The sequence below is a fragment of the Thamnophis sirtalis genome, unplaced genomic scaffold, assembly GCF_051295495.1.
Source record: "Thamnophis sirtalis isolate CommonGarterSnake01/CBP01778 unplaced genomic scaffold, rThaSir2_p1.2 scaffold_11, whole genome shotgun sequence".
In the NCBI taxonomy this organism is placed as follows: domain Eukaryota; kingdom Metazoa; phylum Chordata; class Lepidosauria; order Squamata; family Natricidae; genus Thamnophis; species Thamnophis sirtalis.
Genome location: NW_028261391.1, coordinates 6,290,223 through 6,315,373, shown reverse-complemented (window position 1 = coordinate 6,315,373; position 25,151 = coordinate 6,290,223). Strand labels below are relative to the sequence as shown.

The 25,151-nt window shown below is 46.6% G+C and overlaps 1 protein-coding gene across 20 annotated transcripts in view; it reads right to left on the bottom strand.

Annotated features, from left to right (window-relative positions):
* EIF4G1 (eukaryotic translation initiation factor 4 gamma 1) overlaps window positions 1-25,151 on the bottom strand; it is a 138,022-nt gene that overhangs the window by 95,810 nt on the left and 17,061 nt on the right. For 9 of the 20 annotated variants that reach the window (XM_087725127.1, XM_087725133.1, XM_087725137.1 and 6 more), the window contains 3 exons: window positions 9,961-10,069; window positions 8,993-9,082; window positions 8,503-8,535 (listed from right to left, as the gene is read on the bottom strand). In XM_087725127.1, coding sequence (XP_087581253.1) covers window positions 8,503-8,535; window positions 8,993-9,082; window positions 9,961-10,035 — 198 coding nt within the window. In that variant the 5' untranslated portion in view covers window positions 10,036-10,069. Of the gene's footprint in view, window positions 1-8,502; window positions 8,536-8,992; window positions 9,083-9,960; window positions 10,070-16,061; window positions 16,103-25,151 lie in introns of those variants that run through there. The other 11 variants (XM_087725141.1, XM_087725142.1, XM_087725146.1 and 8 more) reach the window with 4 other exon arrangements.

The window sequence follows — 25,151 nt, the reverse complement described above, 5'->3', positions numbered from 1 at the left end:
ACACGGATCTCTGTGTTCCCTTCCAAGAATGTCCCATTCAACCTTTTACTCGTCTGAAACCGTGTGTTTTAATATGGTAAATCCTTCTTGGGAAGAAAAGGATATTCAATGCAATAGCATATTGGAGGAGGTCAGTCTTAATTAAGAATAATGGAAAGGATGAGGGGGGGGATCCCAAATGCTTTTAAAGGTAAAGATTCCCCTCGCACACATGCGCTAGTTGTTCCTGATTCTAGGGGGCGGTGCTCATCATTTTCAAAGCCGAAGAGCCAGCGCTGTCCGAAGACGTCTCCGTGGTCATGTGGCCGGCATGACTAAATGCCAAAGGCGCACAGAACACTGTTACCTTCCCACCAAAGGTGGTTCCTATTTTTCTACTTGCATTTTTTACTTGCTTTTGAACTGCTACTTTGGCAGAAGCTGGGACAAGTAACGGGAGCTCACTCTGTTACATGGCGCTAGGGATTCGAACCGCCGAACTGCCGACCTTTTTGATCGACAAGCTCAGCATCCTAGCCACTGAGCCTCTTAATGGTCCCTCTTTTGTTTCTCCTTAAAGGCGTTTCGCTCCTCGTACGGGAATCGGAAGCAAAACTGAAGACGTTTCTTGGATGAGAAGCGAAACATTTTCAAAGGAAAACAAAAGTCCAGTGGCTTTTTTAAAAAGCAACTTTGGGACAACCATGACTTGGATAACTGAGGATCTTCAGAGAAAAGGAGATATCTTATGTTGAGAAAAACAGCAAAACTTTGTCCTCTCCCAATGGCATTTATTACTTTAATTTAATAATTTTGGGTTCACACAGATAATTCTCAACTTTCAACCGTCTATTCAGTGACTATTCAAAGTTACAACAGCACTGAAAAAAGTGACAGGATCATTATTCACTCTTACAGCCATTGCAGGGTCCCTGAGGTCACATGATCAAAATTCAGGCATGTGCCAACCGACTCATAGTTATGACCACTGCAGTGTCCCCAGGTCATGGGATCACTTTTGTGACAAGCAGAGTCCATGAGGATGCCACATTCACTTAACAACCATGTTGCTCACTTAACAGCCGCAGTAATTCACTTAACAGCTGCGGCAAGGAAGGTTGTAAAACGGGGCAAAACTCACTGAACCAACATCTCAACTCAGCAATTGAAATTTTGGCCTCGACTGTGGACGTAAATTGAGGACTACCTGTAACTTACTAATGCAAAGTTTTGATTCTATGCAAGCTGTTCATCCAAGATGACCTTGGTTTTTGTTGTACTCATTAAGAAGTAGCCAAATCAGGGAAATATTCAATTTCGAAACTGTTGTACTAAGTTTTTTTAAAAATGGCTTCCCTGTGAATATCTTTATACAGTTTGAGGCGTGTTTTAATGGTCTCAAGACTCTTATATGGAAAACATTGAAAAGTGACCTTTATCCCGGGGAAAATACTTGCGGCTTAAGGAAGTGAGGCTTGCAGTTTCAATTATTATATAATGGCAAATTTTCAGGTTGCAAGTAGAGCTGGGCAGTATATGAATGTAAAAATAAAATGCTTATATATCTATATCTATAGGATAGATATATAAATATAGAGATATATAGATATATAAGCATTTGATTTTTACATTCATATACTGCCCAGCTCTACTTGCAACCTGAAAATTTGCCATTATATAATAGTTGAATAGTATCTATATCTATATCTATAGGATAGATAGATATGTGTGTGTGTGTGTGTATGTACGTACGTACGTACGTATGTACGTACGTACATACATACGTACATACATACATACATATATTTAGTGTCACAACCCCTGGTAAGCCCCAATTATGGGAGGAAGCTAACCGCTTCCATCATCTGTCAATCGGCTTGTCACAAGAGTCCATCATGACAGAAACCCAATATTTTTACTGTTGCCTTTGTTATATTTGTGTTTTTATTTGTGCTGATAAATAAATAAAGGAACACTAGTATAGATCTATTTCAAGCTATTTAGCTCTCATCAGCTAGCCATACCCTTACTGGGATTCGAACCTGTGCTGTATTGCATCTTAGGCAAACGTCTTAGCCATTAAGCCACAGGTCTATATATATATATTGTGTTATATTTGTGCTAGCTAACTGCTTCCATTCTCTGTCCATCGGCTCGTCACAAGAGACCATCCAGACAGAAAGCCCAATATTTTACTGTTGCCTTTTTACATTTGTGTTGTATATATATATTTAATGCAGGTTGTCCTCTACTTACAACAGTTCGTTTAGTTAACATTGAAGTTAAGACAGCAATTTTAAAAAAGTTACCTGGGACCGTTTTTCTCACAACTGTTTCAGCCTCTCCATGTTTGTGTGATCTAAAATTAAAACACTTGGCTGACTGACTCATATCTATGGCGGTTGCAGTGTGCCGGGGTCACGTGATCCACTTCTGCAACCTCCTGACAAGCATAAGTCAGTAGCGAAGCCAGATTCCCTGAACAACTTGTGCTACTAATGTAAACCCCTGCCGTGATCCACTTAACAACGGTGGCAAGAAAGCTCGTAACACGGGAGCAAAAACTCTTTGTTATCGATTGCTCTGCTGAGCGACATGAATTTTGGGCTCTGTTGTGGTCGTTCAGCCGAGGACTATCGGTTCCTCTGGCAAGGCCTTAACAAACTTGAGGAGGGAAGAAACTTAAGGGGGAAAAATTAAAATGCCTAGGAGGAGGGGTATCCCAGGATATAAACCTTTTGAGTATAATACCCAGGAGAGGAAAGAACAATTTCCCCTTAGAACAGTGCCCCCCCCCTCCAACTTTTTGGACATCAGGGACCGGTTCCGTGGAAAGGGGTTTTTCCGTGGACCGGAAGGGGTGTGGCTTTGCATACTGCTTGCATCCTGCGGATGGGGCTTCCCTTGTCTGAGCGGCCTGGTTTCTGGCGTGCCGTGTGGACAGGTGCCAGTCAGCACACCAGGCCTTAGAACAGTGGTAGTCAACCTGGTCCCTACCGCCCACTAGTGGGCGTTCCAGCTTTCATGGTGGGCGGTAGGGGTTTGCTGTAACTCTTGCTTTATAAATTTTATAAAGTAAAGTTACTTCCCTACTTTATAAATCACCGTTACTGTGGAACCGGTTGGCGGTTAGAAAATTTTAATACTACCAGAAATACAAAAGTGGGCGGTAGGTATAAAAAGGTTGACTACCCCTGCCTTAGAATATTGTCACCTAAGTCTCCAAAAGCATTAAGCTGCAAAGGGGAAATATCTGTGTATGTATTCTGACCGAGGCTTCCCAAGAGTATGAAGCAAACCCCTTGTCCCGAGAAAAACCCCTTTTATTCATTTACTGTGAATTCCTCTCATTCATATCCAGCAAAGTCTTTCAAGGGAGGATTTACAGTCACAGACTTTATCTGGCTTGGAGAGCTGCCAGGCCGATATCTGCAAAACTTGGCAAGGAGTCTCGAAGAGTCACCAACCAATTAAGCGAACTAAATGTCTCCTGGAAACTCCACTCCCCTTTTGCGCCTCTTTTCTTTCCTCTGGGAGGGGCCATTCATTGTCCACTTGTGGCCTTACTCCCAAGTCGACCCCTGTTCTTTAGCTGTTCCCTTTGTCTGGCAACTCTGTGCATGCGCACACTGGGAACAGGCTCCAGCTGTTCTTCTGCCTCACTGATGTCTGACTCTGAAGGCAGCTGATAACTGTCAGATGGCCCTGGCCCCCTCTTTGCCTCCGACACAGAGCCCTCATCAGAGCCTTCCCCAGACTCCAGGACTGGCTCAGGTTCCTCCCCAACCTCCTCACTGTCCGAATCTGCTGCCAGCTCTGCTGGCCACAACAGTATATGGAAGAAGAATCAGCCTTAGGACTCTTAAAAGAGCATCTATGGAACTGCCACCCATTGAGCAAAATGTCAGGGTAAGGACACAACGTTATGAGAGAATGTCTACAGAACGACACACGAGCCTCGGGGATTAGCTAAGGGAAAGCTCTAATCCAGTGTTTGCAACCTTGGTGATTTTAAGACAGGTGGACTTCAACTCCCAGAATTCCCCAGCCAGAAGTTGAAGTCCACCTGTATTAAAGTCACCAAGGTTGCAAAACCCTGCTCTAAGCCGATCCCAAGAAGCGAGGAGAGAATTGGAAGGTCAAGACTGCAGTAGAGGGTGGTCTACGACAATCCAGTCATCAGTGCTCCATCAACACTTATAGCTCTCATAAGGTCCATGCTCTTTTAAGCCCCTCGCCATGAGTTTCATCTGCAACATTCTGCATGACCCGTCAAAACCGCGCTCGACTAAGCCGCGCCCGATTAAACCGCGTCGCTGACGTCATCAACAGGGCGACAACAGCCAGCGCGGAGAAAGAAGGGCGCTTTAAATGCAAGCCGATTCAATTTAAGGTAAGGGTTAGGTTTAGGGTTAGCTTTAGGCTTAGGTTTAGGGTTAGGTTAAGGGTTAGGGTTAGGTTTAGGGTTAGGATTAGGGTTAGGTTAAGGGTTAGGATTAGGGTTAGGTTAAGGTTAGGGTTAGGTTAAGGGTTAGGGTTAGGTTAAGGGTTAGGGTTAGGTTTAGGGTTAGGTTAAGGGTTAGGGTTAGGTTTAGGGTTAGGATTAGGTTTAGGGGGGTTAGGTTTAGGTTTAGGGGTTAATTTTAGGTTTAGCATTTACAGCGTGCTTCTGTCTCCGCGCTGTTGTCGTCCTGTTGATGACGTCAGCTACGCGGTTTAGTCGAGCGCGGTTTAGTCGAGCGCGGTTTTGTGGTGGAACCACATTCTGTATCGTAATTCTGCCCGAACCTCAGTTTCTCAATGGGCCAAGTGACACACAGTTTTGGTGGATGTCATCCTGCTTTCTGACCCTCCCCAGGTGCCCTTGCAGATTTGCTGTGGGATTCTGAGCATGGAGAGGCCACGTCTAATGGCCAACCCCCATGGGGAATTGTAAACGGTGACAATGAGCATTACGTTAAGGAGGGTGATGACTATTAGAAGCTGATAATTGATCGTTTTCCCACAAAACTGAAAGGAGGGACAGAAATGAGATGAATTGCGGGTAGTCCTCGACCTACGACCACAACGGAGCCCAACGTTTTTGTCGGTAAGCGAGAAATTTCCCAAGTGGGTTTTGCCCCCATTTTACGACTTTACTTGCCATGTTGGTTAAGTGAATCGCTGCCATTATTAAGTTAGCAACCCAGCTTGTTCAGTGACCTCCACAGTGATGGTGGCTTGTCAGGAGGTCGCAAAAGGGGATCGAAAAAGACCCCTGGACCACACTGCGACTGTCATAAATACAAAGCCCTGTTCAAGCATCCAAATGTCAATCATGCGACCAGGAGGAGGCTGCAACCATCGTGTGAATAACAAGTACCGCATTTTTCTTATTATAAGACCCACCTAAATTTAGAAGAGGAAAACAATAAAAAAGGTTTGGGTCTCTGCGCGCCTCATTTTTGGCCCTTTTTGGGGGGCTTTTTTGGACCTTTTCCAGACTTTTTTTTCTACCTATTTTGGGGGGTTTTTGTTCCTTTTGGGGGGTTGACCTGTTTTGGGGGCTTTTTCTGGCTCTTTTGGCCCATTTTTCAGGCTTTTTCGGCCCTTGGGGGGGGCAAAAAAACCTCAAAAATGGCCCCCAAAGCCTCAAAAACAACCTGAAAAAAGCCTTAAAAATGGCCCAAGAAAAGCCTTGAAAATGGCCAAAAAAAACCCTTCAAAAATGGGCCAAAAATGCTCCAACCAGGCCCGAAAAAAGGGCTGAAAAGGGAGACGTGCAGAGGCCAAAATATGGCCAATGAGTGGGCGGAGCTTCAGCAATATTCGGTCTATAAGACGCACAGCCCTTCTCACCCCCTTTTGGGAGACCAAAAAGTGCGTCCTATAGTCCCCAAAATATGGTATTTGTTTCCAATCCTGTTATAACTTCGAGAGGTCACTCATCGAACTGTTGTAAGTCGAGGATGGCCTGCCGTTCGTTCCCGTCCCTCTGATGATGTGTGAAGACTTCCACTCCCGGAATCCTAAGTTAGACTGATCTATCATCCAATACACGTAGAGCATCCACATTTGGGAACTTTAAGACTTGAGGACTTCAACTCCCAGAATTCCCCAGCCAGCCATGCTGGCTGGGGATTTCTGGGAGTTGAAGTCCACAAGGAGTTGAGGGAGTTGAAGTCCACAAGTCTTAAAGTTCCCAAGTTTGGACGGCCCTGGCATAGAGAGATGCCCGACTGGGGGAAGAAAGAGTCTCTGAAAGCAGAGGCACAAAGCATCCAATTTCCAAAGCTTGTTAGCAGTTAACATTAAGATTTAGGCCGGGATTGTCCACCCTGCGTGACAGATGCTTAAGAGACTGTGGCTTGCTAAGATCACACGCCGAGATGGCTGTAGTAATAATCTGTGAACCAGACTTCCTCGTTCGTCTCCCAATCTCTCCACGGAGACTGGATGGACCAGCAGGACAAGACAAATGGAGCTTTGATCTGACTCAGAAGCTTCCCCGCGGAGGATCACGGCAGCGTTTAGTTCTTCCCGAACGTCAAACTGCAGCCAGAAGGGAAAGCCAGCTCACCGGAAGTGGCAGTTTGGCTCAGACAAAACGGGCCACCCAATTCGGGCCGTGAGGATACAATCCTATTCCTTCACTACGTCGGAGAAATTTAAGATACAACGACATGTGGGTTGAACACTTAGATAAACCAAGCAGGATGGAGCGCAAACTCCGCTAAGATTCATAGCTGGCAGGTTTTTTTTTTTAAAAAAGAATGCCAAAGTAAGTTTTTAAATAAATTGAGGGTTTTTTAAAAAAACGAACAAACAGCGTCTGGCCAGATTGAGAAGAGCATGTTACCGCACCACACGGGAACCGTCTCTCCAATCCCGCGGCCGAGATCTTGCCTGGGTGAACACCAGCTCAATTCCCACGTCTCAAACTAAGGGGAGACAGGGTGAAACCTCCTGTCGTTCCCTCGACCTTCGTTCCCAATCAAGCAAGTTCTCTGGCAACCGGATACGATTGGAGGGACAGAGTCCACCCACCCGCCACCCCCCACATAGCCAAGGGGGAGGATGTAGGGGTGACAATGGAGGACACAGTCCTTCTGGGAGTCTGCACATAGGAGACCGGAGCTCTGGAAGACGTGCAACACACCGAAAGGGAATGAGAGGAGTGAGGGAGAAGAGAAGGATTCCAGGAGAACCAGCCCTGGGAAGAGGTCGGGAAGTGTATTCGAGGGGAAGGGAGGAAGAAGGAGGAGGAGGAGGAGCACCAAACGGGGAAGCCAGACAGCAGGAGTGGAGCAAAAATGAGAAACAGTGGCAAGAGAAGCACTTTCATGAGTCAAGAGGCGCCATGCAAGTCACAAGGGAAGTGGATAAGCTATTGGGCTGTGGACACTGCAGTCAAACTGGCCCTAACCACAACCTGTTGGTCGTAAACTCAAGAGGGAAGATGAGCCTCCACATGCCGGCCTGACCCATCCTATAGTTTCTCTTCTCCAGGTTTTCTTCTCTTCTCTGAAGACAGGGACCTCTTCTTTTTCCCCACCCCAACAATCTCTCCTCCCTGCAGGCTTAAAAAAAGAACTTGGGGGGGGGGATCCACAAAACGATCTGCTCCCCCTTTCAAATGTGTTTAAAGCAACGAGACCAAAAGGCTCCTCACTAGTCATCTTAATCCAACCCAATTATTATTATTATTATTATTATTATTATTATTATTATTATTATTATTATTATTATTATTATTATTATTGGATGGGACCCGACTAGTAACCAATGCCAAATCCGGCGAAACAAATGGCCGCTGTGATACAATTGTATTATAATAATAATAATAATAATAATAATAATAATAATAATAATAATAATAATAATAATAATACAGGTAGTCCTTGAATGACAACCATGTGTTGGGCGACTCCCCGAAGTTAACGTTGGCACTGAAAAAAGGGGACTTACGACTGGTTTTCATCCTCACGACCGCCCGCTGCAGCATCCCCCACGTTACGTGATCAAAATTCAGACGCTTGGCAACTAGCTCATATTTACGATGGTTGCAGCGTCCGGGGGGGGGGGGGGGAGTTGGCGGCCTTTCGGCTAACTAAATCAACAGGGAAGCCATATTCACTTAACCGCCGTGTTAGTGATTTAATAGCCGCAGCGATTCACTTAAGAACGGTGACTAGAAAGGCCGTAAAACGCAGGCAAAACAAGACTCAAGCGAACAACTGTCTTGCTCAGCAATGGAAATCTGGGCCTCAATTTGTGGCCGTCAAGTCGAGGGCTACCTGTATTATTATCTCTCTCTCTTAAAAAACGGGGAAGGTGGAGAGTGAAGGGGGGGGAACCTCCTGTAAGACAGGAGAGTTCACGGGGACGCAGAGGGTCTTAACTTGGAGGCTTCGCTCTCATCACCTCAGGCGCCCCTCCAGCCCTGCGGTCAGTTGCCCTGCAGTGTCCTGACCCGAAGGGCCCCCTCCCTCCCCCTAGGATGGCATCCAGCATGCAGTGAGGCAAGCGGAGGGAGGTTAGTACCTGCTGATGTAAAGAACGCGGCCCTGCTGGAAACTAAGACGAGAACGAGCGCGGGGGAAAGGAGACAAGAGGAGAACGTCACCGACAGTTACAGGCACCCCTGTCTACGCCCTGCTTTCCCCCCACCCCCACCGCTCCCCAAATTCCTCTCTCCTCTGGGCAGCTGAGCCGCCCTCCCTGCCTCCTCTCCGCCACTTTCCATGCCAACCCGACCTAGGCATCTCTTATAACCTGGCGGCTGGCTCCGTCGGGCTCCTTTCCCCAACCCTCATCCCCACCTGGCACAGGCCGCAGATGCACTCCTGAGTCAGTGGCGCCTGCAGACCGAGAGTCAGCCTGCAGGGCTGCTTGTGCCCTTGCCAGCCCCCGAGCCAAACCGAAGAACCTGTTTGGCAACGCATCAGAGGGGAGGCTCGGCTGCCACCTTCCAAGAGAGTCCTCCTGCAGCTCCCAGAGCCGCAGTCCCGGCGGGCTGTCGCTGCCTTCTTACCGGTCGAGGCTGGGAAGGCGTATTCATTTGGGTAGCTTGTGCTGGGTTAAAAACCACAGGTGCCGCCTGGCCAGGAGGAAATGCTGACTGCTAGGAGAAGGGAGAAGAGAAGAAGCAGGTTAGAAGCTCCGCGGCAGCTGCCCCAGCCGCACCTGAGGCAGCGCTTGAGGAATAGAAAGCCATTGACTCTAAGACGCATGGGAGAAATGGAATTAAAACGGCATCGGTCAACCTGGCAAACCGTCCCCTCGACAAAAGCAAGCCAATAGGCCAAAAGGCAAGCAAACTACAGGGAAGTTCATTTTGGCCACAAACGTAACATAAAATTGGAGCAGTGGAGCAGGGTTGGGAGGACTCTGGCCCTTTAAAGGACTTGTGGACTCCATGCTGGCTCAGGAATTCTGGGAGTTGAAGTCCACAAGTCTTAAAAGGGTCATAGTGCCCCCACCTCTGCTAGAGGACCTACCGTATATTTCAGAGTATAAGACTCACTGGAGTATAAGATGCACCAAGATTTTGAAGAGGCAATTTTTATTTTTTTTAAAAGTTTTTGCACTCTGCAGGCCTCTCAAGCCCTCTGCACGCGTTTTTTTGTGAAAAACGGGGCATGCAGAGAGTTTGAGAGGCCTGTAAAGTGCTTCTTGGGGCTGGGGGGGGGGGGAATCAAGCAAAAAAAAACGGCCTGTTTTTCGCTCGTTTTTGCCCTCCCCAGCCCCCAGGAGCACTTTGCAGGCTTCCCAAATCCTCTGCACGTCCATTTTGGTGAAGGGGGCGAAGTTTCGAGAGTTCAGAAATGTAGTATTCGGTGTATAAGATGGATCCAGATTTTCACCCTCTGTTTTGAGGGGGGAAAGGTGTGTCTTATACTCCGAAAAATATGATAACCTCTCAAGCCACCCGGGTGGTGGTGGGGGGATGTGTGTGTAGCCCAGGCAAGGAGGTCCAGGCCTGGGAAGGAGAATCCTTACCTGTGGAAGTCCAGGAGAAGGGGAGGGGTGTGGGGCTGATGGGGTTCCTCCTGAGGGCTGTGGAGCTTTGTTCATTTCACGTGTTGCTGCATAAGGATCCCTTTACTATCTGCAGAGAGGGAGAAGGAGAGAAGCGTCATCAAAAGGAACATGGGGAGAAGCAGACAGGGTGAAATGCTGAGGTACACCATACAAAGTGAGAGGCTGAAACCCGGATTTTTATGTCAATTTACCACAAACATTTTTGTGACCTGCCAGAGGCCAGCGGAGCTGGCAGAAGATTCGGACAGTGGGGAGGTTGGGGAGGAACATGGGCCTGTCCTGGAGTCTGGGGAAGGCTTATTTATTTATTTATTTATTTATTTATTTATTTATTAGACTTATATACCGCTTCATAGGGCTTTCAGCCCTCTCTAAGCGGTTTACAGATTTTTTTTAGCAAATTGAGTCAGCAACTTGCCCCCACAGTCTGGGTCCTCATTTCACCCACCTCGGAAGGATGGAAGGCTGAGTCGACCTTGAGCCGGTGAGATTTGAACCGCTGAACTGCAGATCACAGTCAGCTGAGGTGGCCTGCAGTACTGCACCCTAACCACTGCGCCACCTCGGCTCTGCGTCGGATGCAGAGAGGGGACCAGGGCCGTATGCCAGTTATCAGCCGCCTTCAGAGTCAGACATCAGTGAGGCAGAAGAACAGCAGGAGCCTGTTCCCAGTGTTCACATGCACAGAGTTGCCAGACGAAGGGAACAGCTAAAGAACAAGGGTCGACTTGGGAGTAAGGCCACAGGTGGACGAGGAATGACCCCTCCCAGAGGAAATATAAAAGGACCGAAAGGGGAGTAGAGTTTGCAGGAGACAATCAGTTTGCTTCATTGGTTCATGACTCTCCGAGATTCCTTGCCAAGTTCTGCAGATCTCGGCCTGGCAGCTCTCCAAGCCAGATAAAGTCTGTGACTGTAAATCCTCCCTTGAAAGACTTGGCTGGATGTGAATGAGCAGAATTCTCAGTGTATTAGTAAAAGGGGTTTTTGTCGGAACAAGGGCTTTGCTTCATGCTCTCGGGAAGCCTCGATCAGAACAGACGCACTCTCGCAAAGCATATTAAAAAGGGTATTTTTCAGAAATCTGTGGCCTGACAATGTTTTTTTAAAAAAAATATTATTCATATTAAGAAAAAAGTGCGGTCAAAAACTGTGCCCAAGGACAAAGTCTTCAGAAACCTCATCACTCAAAGGAAAGTAATAAACAGAGCAGGAAGAACATGCGTAAAAACAGTATGAAGCCGGGATGAAGGATATGTTGAAATCGTAAACTGATACAGAAACCTTGGGGTAAAATGATAAACCAGCCCCAGAAGTAATTAGACTCCTCCACTCAAAAGAAGGAAAGTCACATAACTCTCACTTCAAATGCTGGGCAATACAGGCAGTCCTCAGCTCATGACCACAATGAAGCCCAACATTTCTGTTGCTACGCAAGACAGTCACTAAGTGAGTCGTCCCCCCCCCGATTTTACAACTTTTCTTGCCATAATTGAATCAATGCTGTTAGTAACACGGTTGTTAAGTCAACCTGGCTTCCCCATTGGCTTTGCTTGTCAGCAAATCGTAAGAGAGGATCATGTGACCCTGGGACTAAACCTAAAACATACAGTATACAGCAGTGTTTCTCAACCTTGGCAACTTGAAGATGTCCGGACTTCAACTCCCAGAGTTCCCCAGCCAGCATTCGCTGGCTGGGGAATTCTGGGAGTTGAAGTCCGGACATCTTCAAGTTGCCAAGGTTGAGAAACACTGGTATACAGAATGGTGGCAGAATTTCTGTACCGTATGGCAATTCCATCTGCTGGTCAATGTTGACTGGCAACCACGCGGAGGAGAGCCTTCTCGGTGGCAGCTCCGACCCTATGGAACGATCTCCCCGTGGAGATTCGTACCCTCACCACCCTCCAGACCTTCCGCACAGCCCTCAAAATCTGGCTATCCCGTCAGGCCTGAGGCTAAAGACTGTAACCCACCCGAATGGTACGAATGTTGTGTTTTTTAATGACGTATTGTCCTATGTGTTAAATGTTTGTTTCCCCCCCTCCCTTTTCGAGTTGTAAGCCGCCCTGAGTCCCCCCAGGGAAAAGGGCGGCATATAAATAAACTTCTCAATCTCTCTCAAAAAGAAAGTCTGGGAGGGGGGGATGAGACATGATAGCAGTCTTCCACTATTTAAGGGTCTGCCAGAAAGAGGAGAGTCAACCTATTTACCAAAGCACCTGAAGGCAGAACAAGAAACAATGGGTGGAAACTAACCAAGGAGAGAAGCAACTTGGAACGTAGAGGCATCCTTCAAGGTCCCTTCCAACATGATAGCAGCATCCCAGTATTTGCGGAAGTACCGCAAAGAAGAGCTATTTTTCCAAAGCACCAGAAGGCACGACAAGAAACAATGGATGGAAACTAATCAAGGAGAGAAGCAACCTAGAATTAAGGAGAAACTTCCTAACAGTGAGGCCTTAGCTGTTGCTGCGCGGGCTTTCTACCCCCCTCCCCCCCCCCCGCTGGGGGTTTCCTCAGCCTCTAGTGATTGATCAGGCAGCGTGAAGGCAATTTCGATCGCTTTTGCAGCCATTTAAAATTTTTCCTTTAAGTTTCTTCAGGATCTCCGGATGAACACAGCCGTCCGTTGATGGACTGAGTCGATAACTGGGTGGAGCCTGGTGACCAAGGCGTGGCTAAAAGGGCTTATCTGACTCAGTCCAATCAAGAGAGCGTGGCACGACAAAACCGCGAAGCCCTTATCCGCGGAGACATAAGCGCGTCGCTAAAGCCGCGACATCATCATCGCGCGTCATCACCGCCGCGACAACAGCGCGGCAACAGAAGGGAGCTTTAAAACGGCGCCGTGGCAGAAAGACGATTTCAATTAAGGTAAGGGTTAGGATTAGGTTTAGGGGTTTGTTTTAGGGTTAGGTTTAGGGTTAGGTTTAGGGTACTGAGTGCTTGGGAATGCGCGGATTTGCCCTCCGCGATTATGTCATCGCGGTAGGGTTGCGTTTTTCCTTAGCGCTTCGAACGGCGCGAATTAGTCTTCGTGCTTATGTCTCTGCGGATAAGGGCTTCGCGGATTTGTGGTGGAACCTCAAGAGAGAACAAAGTCAACCCATCCTGGATAATCTTCCCCTCACTATGTAGAGAAGGGATGAAGTATAGACATATAGACACCAAATCTGCTCATCAAGCCACCTCAGTTGTAGCAATCAAATGGAAAGGGATGGGAGGTGGTGTTCTAATTACAGGTAGACGTCGACATAATTGAGCGGCCTAAAATTTTCTGCTGCCAAGCAAGACGGTTGTTAAGTGAAGTTTCCCTCATATTACCTCACAAGTGAAAGTTTAGCTCGAAAGTCCTACCTCGTACAACTTAGCGCGCCACACTTGTGAAGTGATCCGCTGCGATTATTGAGTTAGCAACACGGTCGTTAAGTGAATCTGGCTTCCCCACTGACTTTGCTTGTCAGAAGGTCGCAAAAGGGGATCAGGGGATGCTGCAGCCGTCAGAAACATGAGTCAGTGGCCAAGCATCTGAATTTTGATCACCATGGTTGTGAAAAGGGTCGTGAGTCACTTTTCTCCGTGCCCTTGCAACTTCAAACAGTCACTAAACAAGTGGTTATAACTCGAGGACTACCTGTACTTAAAACATCACCAATTTCTTTTGTTATCTCCAACTTTTATGTTCTGTTCTATCTACCGTCAACTATCTCTGTCCTACAACAGGTGTATCTTTTTCAGAAATGAAACTTTCTGATGTAGCATCAAAAGAGGCCGTGAACCAGCTATAAATTGATGCTCAGGAGGAATTTCAGAGAAAAGAATGAAAGAGCCCCATATTCCTCCTCCTATAAGGAGGACAGGCTCCTAGCAGAGCGATTCCCAGGAAAATATAATACTTGTCCATCTTTGGCTAAAATAGTGACGCAGTCCAATTTCCATCAGCTGGTTAAACGGTACATATCATATAGCAGTGTTGGCTAAACCTTTTCGGCACCAAGTGTTGAAACAGAACGTGCGTGCATGTGTCGGAAACCAGAAGAGCAGCTGCCTGGTGCGCATGCGTGCACTGGCCAGCTGGTCCTTCATGCGCACAGGAGCGCCAGAACCTGAAGAACCTGAAGAGCAGCTGGAAGGCACACATGCCCAGAGAGAGGGCTCTATGTACCACATCTGGCACGCGTGCCATAGGTTCACCATCACTGTCATATCCACTATGTGTAACCGTGAGTTTCAAAACACAACCATGACAATCTTATCAATGGCCTTCTTTCATTGTAAAGGACATTCGGAGGCATGTTCTACAGCCACAGAAACAGACTGTTCTGAGAACCACCTACTTAAAAAAACAGAGTTTCTAAATAGGTTTCTCCCCCGTCCCCCCCCCCCAACCTTGGCAACTTAAAAAAGTTGTACGGACTTCAATTCCCGCGCTGTTGAATTCTGGGAGTTGAAGTCCACAGGTCGTAAAAATGCCATAGTTGCCCGTCCATGCTGTGGTTCTCAACCTGTAGGTCGGGACCCCTTTGGGTCACACTGGAACGAGGCCCTCTGGTTCTTCGCCACCAGCGGCATTTCCCTTCAGCCTTCGCCCAAAGTCCCATACCAGGAGGTTGAAGCAGACGGAATTTTGCCCCCCTCCAACCCGCACAAAAAGACTCTGCAACAACACAAAACGTTCATTGCACGTATCCATCCCAGGGGCCGTAGTTTGAAAACCCCTTAGTGGAGTGGTTCTCAACCTGTGGAATGGGACCCCTTTGGGGGTCGAACAAACTTTTCATAGGGGTCTCCTAAGACCATCGGAAAACATATTTTCGACGGTCTTAGGAACCGAGACGCCAATTTTACGGTTGGGGGTCACCACAACATGAGGAACTGTATTAAAGGGTCGCGGCATTGGGAAGGTTGAAACCCACTGGTTTAGAGCATTCACAAATTTTTGAAATTGAAGCCTGCGGGTTGTTAAAAGGCGCCTGCCCAATGGCACTCATTCCCCTCCTCCGCACTAACCTTTCCTCCCCCCCCCAAAAAAGGGGAAGTTCCATCTTCCCCAGCCTTTTGAGCTGCATGATGGACCAGGAGTCTAAGACGCCCTCTCCCCCCCCCCCCCAAAACATTTGCATTTAGTTCAGGCTGTCTTTGGGTTCCTTGGCACGTGCCGTGTCTGGGGGGGAGGGGGGGGAGATTTCACTGCTCGGGACACAACTGCACCGTCTGCAATAATTCTCCCCCCCCCACCTTTTCCCCTTGCCCAGCAGCCAATGTGCCTGTGGTGCATCATCACACCCAGGTGTGGAGAGGGAGGGGGGCCTGCAGCATCTCTTCCTACAGGAAATCACTGGGGCTAAGCCAATCACGAGGCGTCGTCTCAAATGACCCCTGCTTTACGGACCGAAATACTAATCTCTTTCTAATCCGGGACAACGAAAGTCCAGGGCAGGCAAACAACCCTTTGGGTGAACGAGCAGGACAGCCGCTCGGAAGCCAAGGCGGGGGTCCCAGCTACGGCTAGGAAGCCAAGGGGGCTCCACTTTGAAATAAAAGTGTCCGGGTACCACTGTTGGGAGGCTGAGAAAGTCCTAAATTAACTATCTACGCAGATTCTCAATCACCCAAAGCATGGTTATCTCCGAATCAACCATATACACCCCCTCTCCATCATTCCCCAGGAGGCAAAAGGAACTTCTGAAGATCACAAAACTGGCAGAGCACTAGAGGTATAACCATGGGGCACGCGCACACACACACACACACACACCGCTTTCTACCCAAGTTATGCCTCCTTGCACAAACGACCTCTTGGGAAAGGCCAGAGAGACTTTTTTTTAACCACAGGCCCAATCCCACCAATACGTTTGCAAGACAGGAAAAAAAAGGAAGGAAAAACAAAACTGCTTTGGAACTTATTTTCGGCCTCAGGGAACACCCACCCACCCCTTTTCCTCGAATCCTTTCCTCTTTGAGAGGAAACCAGCCTCCTTATCCCATTCCTAACTCAAGGCTTGCATCGAATAAGAGCCGCAGCAGCAGAAGCCAGCAAAGAGAATAATACTCACCCCAAGGAGGAAAACCCCAGGCCGGGTTTTTTTGCAAGCGGTGGAGACTTTTCATCTGCCTGGTTTTTCCCGAAAGGGATCGGTGGGGAGAAGAGAGGGGGTGGGGAACCAGGGAGAAGAAAAGATCAGCCTGCAAACCGGCTGGTGCATGGCACGGAGGTCCTCCGGGCTCGCCAAACATGGGCAAGGCAGGGGACAGCCCCCCGCCCCCACCCTGGGAAGGCCGGGAACATGAGTGCCGGGGAGCTGCCGTTGGTGCTGCTGGCGGTGTCAGATCGCAGAGTCTGCTGCACTGCAGAGACATAGAGAGGAGAGGAGAGGAGATGAGCCGAAGGAGAACCAGGGATACCTCAAAGCCCCACCCAGTCGCAGCAGCCATTCGGTCTGGTTCAGCACTGCCCAAACCAGTTGGGAGGAAGGCTCACACCCAAGTGCGTGAGTCACCAGCTCCAGCAGCAGCAGGAGGGAAGAGGGCTGGCAACCTTCAGGCCCACGTTAGCCCAGCCAACACCCATCCGGGCGCCCACAGTGGGCACCAGAGAAAGGCACAGGGCAACTGGATGAGGTGCCAACGCCGGGCGCTTACGCCCACGGGAGGCCTGCCCTCCCTCTCTCGCCAGGGAACGTGCCCGATCTCACCTCCGCTCCGAAGGGCAGAAGAAGCAGGTTGAGGAAAGGAAACTGCCGTATCTTAATCAGCTGCTTTGGGGACAGTTCATAGTCACCCCCCCAAAAAAAGACTTATGACCGTTTTCCACGCTTACGACCGTTGCAGCATCCCTGTGTGAAATTCATCACATGGTCAGCCGGAGGTTTAGACTGGATTGGGCAGTGCTGGTAGTCCTTGGGTTTACAAAGGTTCACTTAGTGACTTGTTTGAAGTTATAATGGCATTGGGGGGAAACAAAGTGTGGCTTTTGAATGTTTTCCACACTTACGACCGTTGCAGCATCCCCGTGGTCAAACTTCAGCTGCTCGGCAACTGAATTCATATTTATGACGGTCGCAGCGTCCCGGGGGGGGGGGTCACATGATCCCCTCTTGCAACCTTCTGACAAGCCAAATCCATGGGGAAGCCCGATTCACCGCCGCATTAACGGCAGGGATTCACTTAACCATTGTGGCAAGGAAGGTGGTAAATTGGGGCAAAGCTGACGTTAACAGCCGTCTCGCTTAGCAACAGACATTTTGGGCTCGATTATAGTCGTTAAGTCAAGGACTACCCGAAAATAAAACAGGGTCTTATTTTCCTTTGACCACTGAAAAAAAGCGCTTGGCCTTGTTTTGGGGGAGGTCTTATTATTTTTGAGGTGCAGGAGGCAGCCAGCATGGTCACCTCATGGCTGCTTCTGTGATGCAATATTTTCAGGGAGGGCTTATTTTAGTGCATGCGCTCAAAAGCCCGATTGGGCTTATTATCCAGGGAGGTCTTATTTTCGGGGAAACAGGGTATCTGTATGCAAATGCAAGGACTAGGGCAGTGTTTCTCAACCTTGGCAACTTTCAGTCCTGTCGCCAAGGTTGAGAAACACTGGACTAGGGGAAAGGGGTGACGGCAGGGGCGCAATGAACATGATTTTGAACAAATTCCGGAAGACGTTGGAGGAAGGGGGCTGGGGGCTGGCGTGCTATGGGGCCACGGGGTTGCAAACAAGAGGACACCGCTCAGCGAATAAACAACAACAACAACCCTCAAAAAGTGCATTTCAGGTGGTCTAGCAAACAATAAGACCTATGAGTATTTGGAGAGGTGAGGATATATGAATTAAGGAATTAAGAATTAAGCGTGCGTGGAGAGAGGCAATAGCTTCTTCCTTTCAAACGAGATACGGTGAAGACCATTTGTAGGGTATCTCATAATTTACTTTGCTTTGGCCAACATCGCTCTCGGCCTGTTACCCCTCTGGAAAAAAAAAGGGGGGGGGAGTAAGAGCCACCCGCGTCTTCTTTGCAAAACATAGACAGAACACAATGCACTGGGCAAAATCAGGACCCGGGGCCTAGCCATATCCCAACCACGGTCTCTCCAGGAACTTTGCACGGACAGTTAGCTTCTAAGGATTAAACTGGCATCATGGATTCAACGCATGCAATTGCCGCCTTGCGTTTTCAGCTCCAGGTCGGGGATTAAGATCCCCTTCTCCCCCAATGGGGAAGAGTTCCAGAGGCAGAATAAAAGGAAGGGGACGATGGGAAGCCAACGCAAGTTGGGTGACCTTTGCAGCAAAAGAGGAAAACAGGTGAAGAATTCAGGGTTTGTCCAAGGTCCCTTCCAACTCTGTTTATTCTATTCTATTCCTTATTCTATTGCATTCCTTATTCTATTCTGTTCCCTATTCTGTTCTATTCTATTCCTTATTCCTATTCTATTCCCTATTCTATTCTATTCCTTATTCCTATTCTATTCCTTATTCCTATTCTATTCCCTATCCTATTCTATTCTATTCCTATTCTATTCCTTATTCTATTGCATTCCTTATTCTATTCTATTCTGTTCCCTATTCTGTTCTATTCTATTCCTTATTCCTATTCTATTCTATTCCCTATTCTATTCTATATTCTATTCTATTCCTTATTCCTATTCTATTCCCTATTCTATTCTATTCCTTATTCCTATTCTATTCCTTATTCCTATTCTATCCCTTATTCCTATTCTATTCCCTATTCTATTCTATTCCTTATTCCTATTCTATTCCTTATTCCTATTCTATTCCTTATTCCTATTCTATTCCCTATCCTATCCTATTCTATTCCTATTCTATTCCTTATTCTATTGCATTCCTTATTCTATTCTATTCTGTTCTATTCTATTCCTTATTCCTATTCTATTCTATTCCCTATTCTATTCTATATTCTATTCTATTCCTTATTCCTATTCTATTCCCTATTCTATTCTATTCCTTATTCCTATTCTATTCCTTATTCCTATTCTATCCCTTATTCCTATTCTATTCCTTATTCCTATTCTATTCCATTCTATTCTATTCCTTATTCTATTGCATTCCTTATTCTATTCTATTCTGTTCCCTATTCTGTTCTATTCTATTCCTTATTCCTATTCTATTCTATTCCCTATTCTATTCTATTCCTTATTCTATTCTATTCTGTTCCCTATTCTGTTCTATTCTATTCCTTATTCCTATTCTATTCTTTATTCCTATTCTATTCCTTATTCCTATTCTATTCCTTATTCCTATTCTATTCCCTATCCTATTCTATTCCTTATTCCCATTCTATTCTATTCCTTATTTCTATTCTATTCCTTATTCCTATTCTATTCCCTATTCTATTCCTTATTCCTATTTTATTCCTTATTCCTATTCTATGCTATTCCTTCTCACAGAAATATGCTTGCAACTCCACAGGTCAGAGCAGAGTAGTTCAGGGTTTTCCATCCTAGCATTCAGGAAACATCGAATTCTAAAACACCGAAAGTGGAGCTTTTTCCAGAGGCAATTCCCAACCGGGAGCGAATTGCTATGGGCAATTGGAGTTTGCAGCAATAAAGCAACGGAGGGTCGGGCGGGAACCAGGCCTACGGCACAATTATAGGCGGCTTGTAACCTTTTGTCCTCCGTATCTCTTTTCTTCCCACGTTCAAAATACCGTAGTTGAGAGCTTAAAAATAAACCTTGGCCTCCTGCAGGATCTACCTGAGGGGACTGGCTCTAGGACAGTGTTTCACAACCTTGGCAACTTGAAGATGTCCGGACTTCAACTCCCAGAATTCACCAGCCAGCATTCGCTGGCTGGTGAATTCTGGGAGTTGAAGTCCGGACATCTTCAAGTTGCCAAGGTTGAGAAACACTGCTCTAGGATGCTAGTTGCTGCCCCAGCCATCCCAACCATAGAGTCATCTGCCAGCGGGAGTACAGAGTGACCCTGCAAACACCTGCACACACCTAAGTAGAGAGAACACACCGATGTTGTCATTTTAATACAATACAATACAATAGCAGAGTTGGAAGGGACCTTGGAGATCTTCTAGTCCAACCCCCTGCCTAGGCAGGAAACCCTATACCGTTTCAGACAAATGGCTATCCAACATCTCCTTAAAGACTTCCAGTGTGGGGGCATTCACAATTTCTGGAGGGAAGTTGTTCCGCTGATTAATTGTTCTAACTATCAGGAAATTTATCCTCAGTTCTAAGTTGCTTCTCTCCTTGATTAGTTTCCACCCATTGCTTCTTGTTCTACCCTCAGGTGCCTTGGAGAATAGCTTGACTCCCTCTTCTTTGTGGCAACCCCTGAGATATTGGAAGACTGCTATCATGTCTCCCCTGGTCCTTCTTTTCATTCAACGAGACCTACCCAGTTCCTGCAACCGTTCTTCATGTTTTAGCCTCCAGTCCTCTAATCCTCTTTGTTGCTCTTCTCTGCACTCTTTCTAGAGTCTCCAGATCTTTTCTACATCGTGGCGAACAAAACTGAATGCCGTATTCCAAGTGTGGCCTTACCAAGGTATTATAAAGTGGTATTAACACTTCACGTGATCTTGATTCTATCCCTCTGTTTATGCAACCTAGAACTGTGTTGGCTTTTTTGGCAGCTGCTGCACACAGCTGGCTCCTATTTAAATGGTTGTCCACTAGGACTCCAAGATCCCTCTCACAGTTACTACTATTGAGCAAGGTAACCACCTATATTGTACCTGTGCATTTCGTTTTTCTTGCCTAAATGTAGAACCTTACTCTTTTCACCATCGAATTTCATTTTATTAGATAGTGCCCAAAGTTCAAGTTTGTCAAGATCCTTCTGTATCTTAAGCCTGTCTTCTGGAGTGTTGGTTATTCCTGCCAGCTTGATGTCATCTGCAAATTTGATGAGTTCCTCATTTATTTCCTCATCCAAATCATTGATGAAGATGTTGAAGAGTACTGGGCCTAAAACAGAGCCTTGGGTTACTCCACTGCATACTTCCCTCCATGTAGGTGCAGTTCCATTGAGGACTACACGTTGAGTGTGGTTGGTCGGCCAGTTACGAATCCATCTGGTGGTGATGCTGTCCAACCCGCATTCTTCTCCTTTATCTAGTAGTAGGTTATATCAAATGCCTTACTGAAGTCCAAGTAAACTATATCGACAGCATTCCTCTAGTCCACTAATTTTGTCACTTTGTCAAAGAATGCAATAAGATTAGTCTGGCATGATCTGTTTTTGACAAACCCATGTTGGCTTTTGGCTATTACTTTGTTTCCTTCTAGGTGTTCGCTAATTCGTTGCTTGATTATCTTTTCCAGAATCTTTCCTAGTATTGAGGTCAGGTTGATAGGTCTATAGTTTCCTGGATCTATTTTTTTTTCCTTTTTTGAAGATGGGAACCACATCATCTCTTTTCCAGTCCTCTGGCAGTTCCCCGGTGCTCCAGGATCTCTGAAAGATATAGTTCAGTGGTTCTGAGATCTCGTCTGCCAGTTCCTTCAGAATCCTGGGGTGTAATCCATCCAGTCCTGGTGATTTGAACTCGTCTAGGGTAGACAGGTGCTCACTTACCATTTTCTTCCCTATTTCAATTTGTGTTCCTAATCTGATTTTTGTGGTGATGTTTTTGATAGGTTGGACTGTTTTATTCCTTTGTGTAAAGACAGATGCAAAAAATGAGTTAAATAGTTCTGCTTTCTCCCTGTTGCTTGTCACCTTCTTGCCACTTTCTCCCAGCAATGGACCAATTGTTTCCTTAACCTTTTTCTTTCTTTTTTTTTCATTTTCTTCATTTAGAGTCTCCAAACTTGGCAACTTTAAGACATGTGGATTTCAACTCCCAGAATTCCTCAGCCAGCTTTTGGAGAAGAGCCATAGCCACACCGGGAAGGGGGAATTCTGGCAGAGTTCTTCTTACAGGGGGCATTTATAGGAGAGAAAGTACTACCGGCTTGGCCCCACATTTAGGCAGCCAACCCAGTGGCCGGCATGACTAAACACTGAAGGCGCACAGAACACTATTACCTTCCCACCAAAGGTGGTTCCTATTTTTCTACTTGCATTTTTTGCATGCTTTCGAACTGCTAGGTTGGCAGAAGCTGGGACAAGTAATGGGAGCTCACTCTGTTATGCGGCGCTAGGGAGTCGAACCGTTGAACTGCCAACCTTTCTGATTGACCTTAGCCACTGAGCCACCACGTCCCACATTCACTACCCCTAATTTATGGCAAAGTTGCTCAAAGCAGACTCAGAAGTATATCTGGAGGACCAAACTTTTCATATAGACCAAGGATCTTCAAACTTGGCAACTCCTGAGGAATTCTGGGAGCTGAAGTCCACAAGTCTTAAAAGTTGCCAAGTATGGCGATCCCTGATATAGATGTTGCCAAACGGACACATTAAGTCTCCACTTCCTAGAATCCCTGCATCTGGTGGTAAGGGAAGAAGGCAACTGGGATGGGGACCTGGAGATAACCAATTGTAACTGGAATGGGGAAGGTCGTTTTGGGAGAGCCCCAAAGTGGAATAAAGGTAGAATGGGACTCACAATCCCCAGCTAAGGTATCCCAAATCCAGGGAGCTCGAACTGCAAAGAGGAAACTAGAATAGTGGCTACGTTTTGGAGGGATAAACCCACAACTTCATCAATTTAGAAAAACATACGGAGGAAGATGGATGGAAAGTCCACTATCCCAAGTAAAAGGAATGGCTGAAATATGCTAATGATTCATCATTGTCCCTGTAACCGACATGATCCAAGTAGCTATTTATTCCTAGACCAAAAGTCCAGTCCAGCCTCATTCAAAATGGTCCTTGATTGGCCCTGTTGAGGGAGGAAAAGTGGCATACATACCCCCCCCCAACAGCTGCTTCCCACAAAAGCCAGCCAGCTGACTGTGGTTAGTTTCACACTCCTCCAAGACTTCATCCATTCAAGGTCTTCTGACACAGCAGAATTAGTCAGGCCAGCCCATTAAGCAAACACTTGAAGGTTAAAGCCTGCAAAAGCAGGGAGGAGGAGGAGGGGGGGGGAGGAGGAGGAGGAGGAGGAGGAGGGCAACCACAAGCTAGGGTCTTCTGAACAGAGGCCACGTGCTCAAGGCCAAACCCTGGTGCTTTAAGGGCTGCGTACATCATGAAGTCAAGAGAAGATGGAAGGCGAGCAATCAGCTTGGGCAAATCTATTGGCCTTCCCCATATAGCTGCTCCTTAACAGGTTAAAATTTTAGCTCCCATCATCCTCCAGAGAGGACCATGGTTGGTTTAAAAAGAAACACAAATCCACTTTTGGACTGCAAGGTGATCTAACTGGTCAGTCCTAGAAGAGATCAACCCTGGCTGCTCTTTAGAAGGCTGACGAACCTGAAGATGAAACTCAAAATACTTTGGCCCCCTAATGAGAAGGAAGAAGGACTCACTGGAGAAGAGCCTCATGCTGGGAAGGATTGAGGGCAAAAGATGAAGGGGGCAACAGAGAAGGAGGTGGCTGGATGGAGTCACCGAAGCAGCCGGCGTGAGCTTAAATGGACTCCAGAGGATGGTAGAGGACAGGAAGGCCTGGAGGAACGTTGTCCATGGGGGTCGTGATGGGTCGGACACAACTTCACAACTAACAACAATAACATTTCAATTGCTCTTTCTTTAGCAATAGCACTTAGACTTATACACCAGTTCATAGTGCTTTTACAGCCTCTCTGAGCTGTATTTTACAGAGTCAGCATATTACCCCTAACAATCTGGGTCTTCGCTTTTCCAACCTTGGAAGGATGGAGGGCTGAGTCAACACTGAGCTGGTCAGAATCGAACTGCTGGCAGTGGGCTGAATTAGCCTGCAATATTGCCTTCTAACCACTGCACCACCACCTTTTAAGGGCTCTTTTATGGTAATGATCAATGTGATCATTAAACCATTAAACCCACTGTGGTCGGTTGGAATAAGTGTGTCAGGATTGTAACTCAATTATCCGGCCAAGCAGGTCAGTTATAGTGTCGATTTAAATACAAACCCCCCCCCCCCCGCAGAAGTGGTCAATAGGGCTAAGGCCTGGTCTACTTTTATGAAACAAGAGGTTGTGTAATTTAAAACAATTACAGGATTTGCATTTGCCAGAGTGCAATCTTATTGCTTTATAACTCCCCATTTGCAAAACCGCTGACAGTGAATACGAGCTGCCCAAGAACTCACAAAACAGGAATAGCAGTTTCTTTTTCAACGACAGGGCCTAGGATTGCTTCCTACAGTATTCTCTGAGCCAACCGCTTTTGCGTCTATGGTTAATTCGGCCATATTTATTATTTTGAAGCAATTCGGAAGAAAAATGTTCATGAAATATGTTACTTAACTCACCAGAACCTAAGGAATCCAAAATTGTGTAAATTATTGTGTTCACATTTCTTTCCCTTTATCCAGTTTTTTCTTCTCAAATGCCATTACTCTGCTTAACAACTCATTCCCACTACACTGTCAATAATTTACCAAGAATGTATTACTATTATTCTTTTCTTCCTTCCTAGTATCTATTTCTCCCCACTTATGGCTATAATCATGTTGTTTTTATCTTTCCATTTATATTATTTTTGTTTCCTAGTACAATTTGATAGCTTATTAGTGACCTTGACTAAGTGTTGTATCTTTTTATTCTTGATGAATGTATATTTATTCTCCTTATGTACACTGAGAGCTTATGCACCAAAGACAAATTCCTTGTGTCCAATCACACTTGGCCAATAAAGAATTCTATTCTATTCTATGCTAGCACCAATACAATAGAATACAATAGCAGAGTTGGAAGGGACCTTGGAGGTCTTCTAGTCCAATCCCCTGCCTAAGCAGGAAACCCTATACCGTTTCAGACAAATGGCTATCCAACATCTTCTTAAAGACTTCCAGTGTTGGGGCATTCACAATTTCTGGAGGCAACTTCTGTTCCACTGATTAATTGTTCTCACTGTCAGGAAATTTCTCCTCGGTTCTGAGTTGCTTCTCTCCTTGATTAGTTTCCATCCATTGCTTCTTGTTCTACCCTCAGGTGCCTTGGAGAATAGTTTGACTCCCTCTTCTTTGTGGCAACCCCTGAGATATTGGAAGACTGCTATCATGTCTCCCCTGGTCCTTCTTTCTATTAAACTAGACATACCTAGTTCCTGCAACCGTTCTTCATGTTTTAG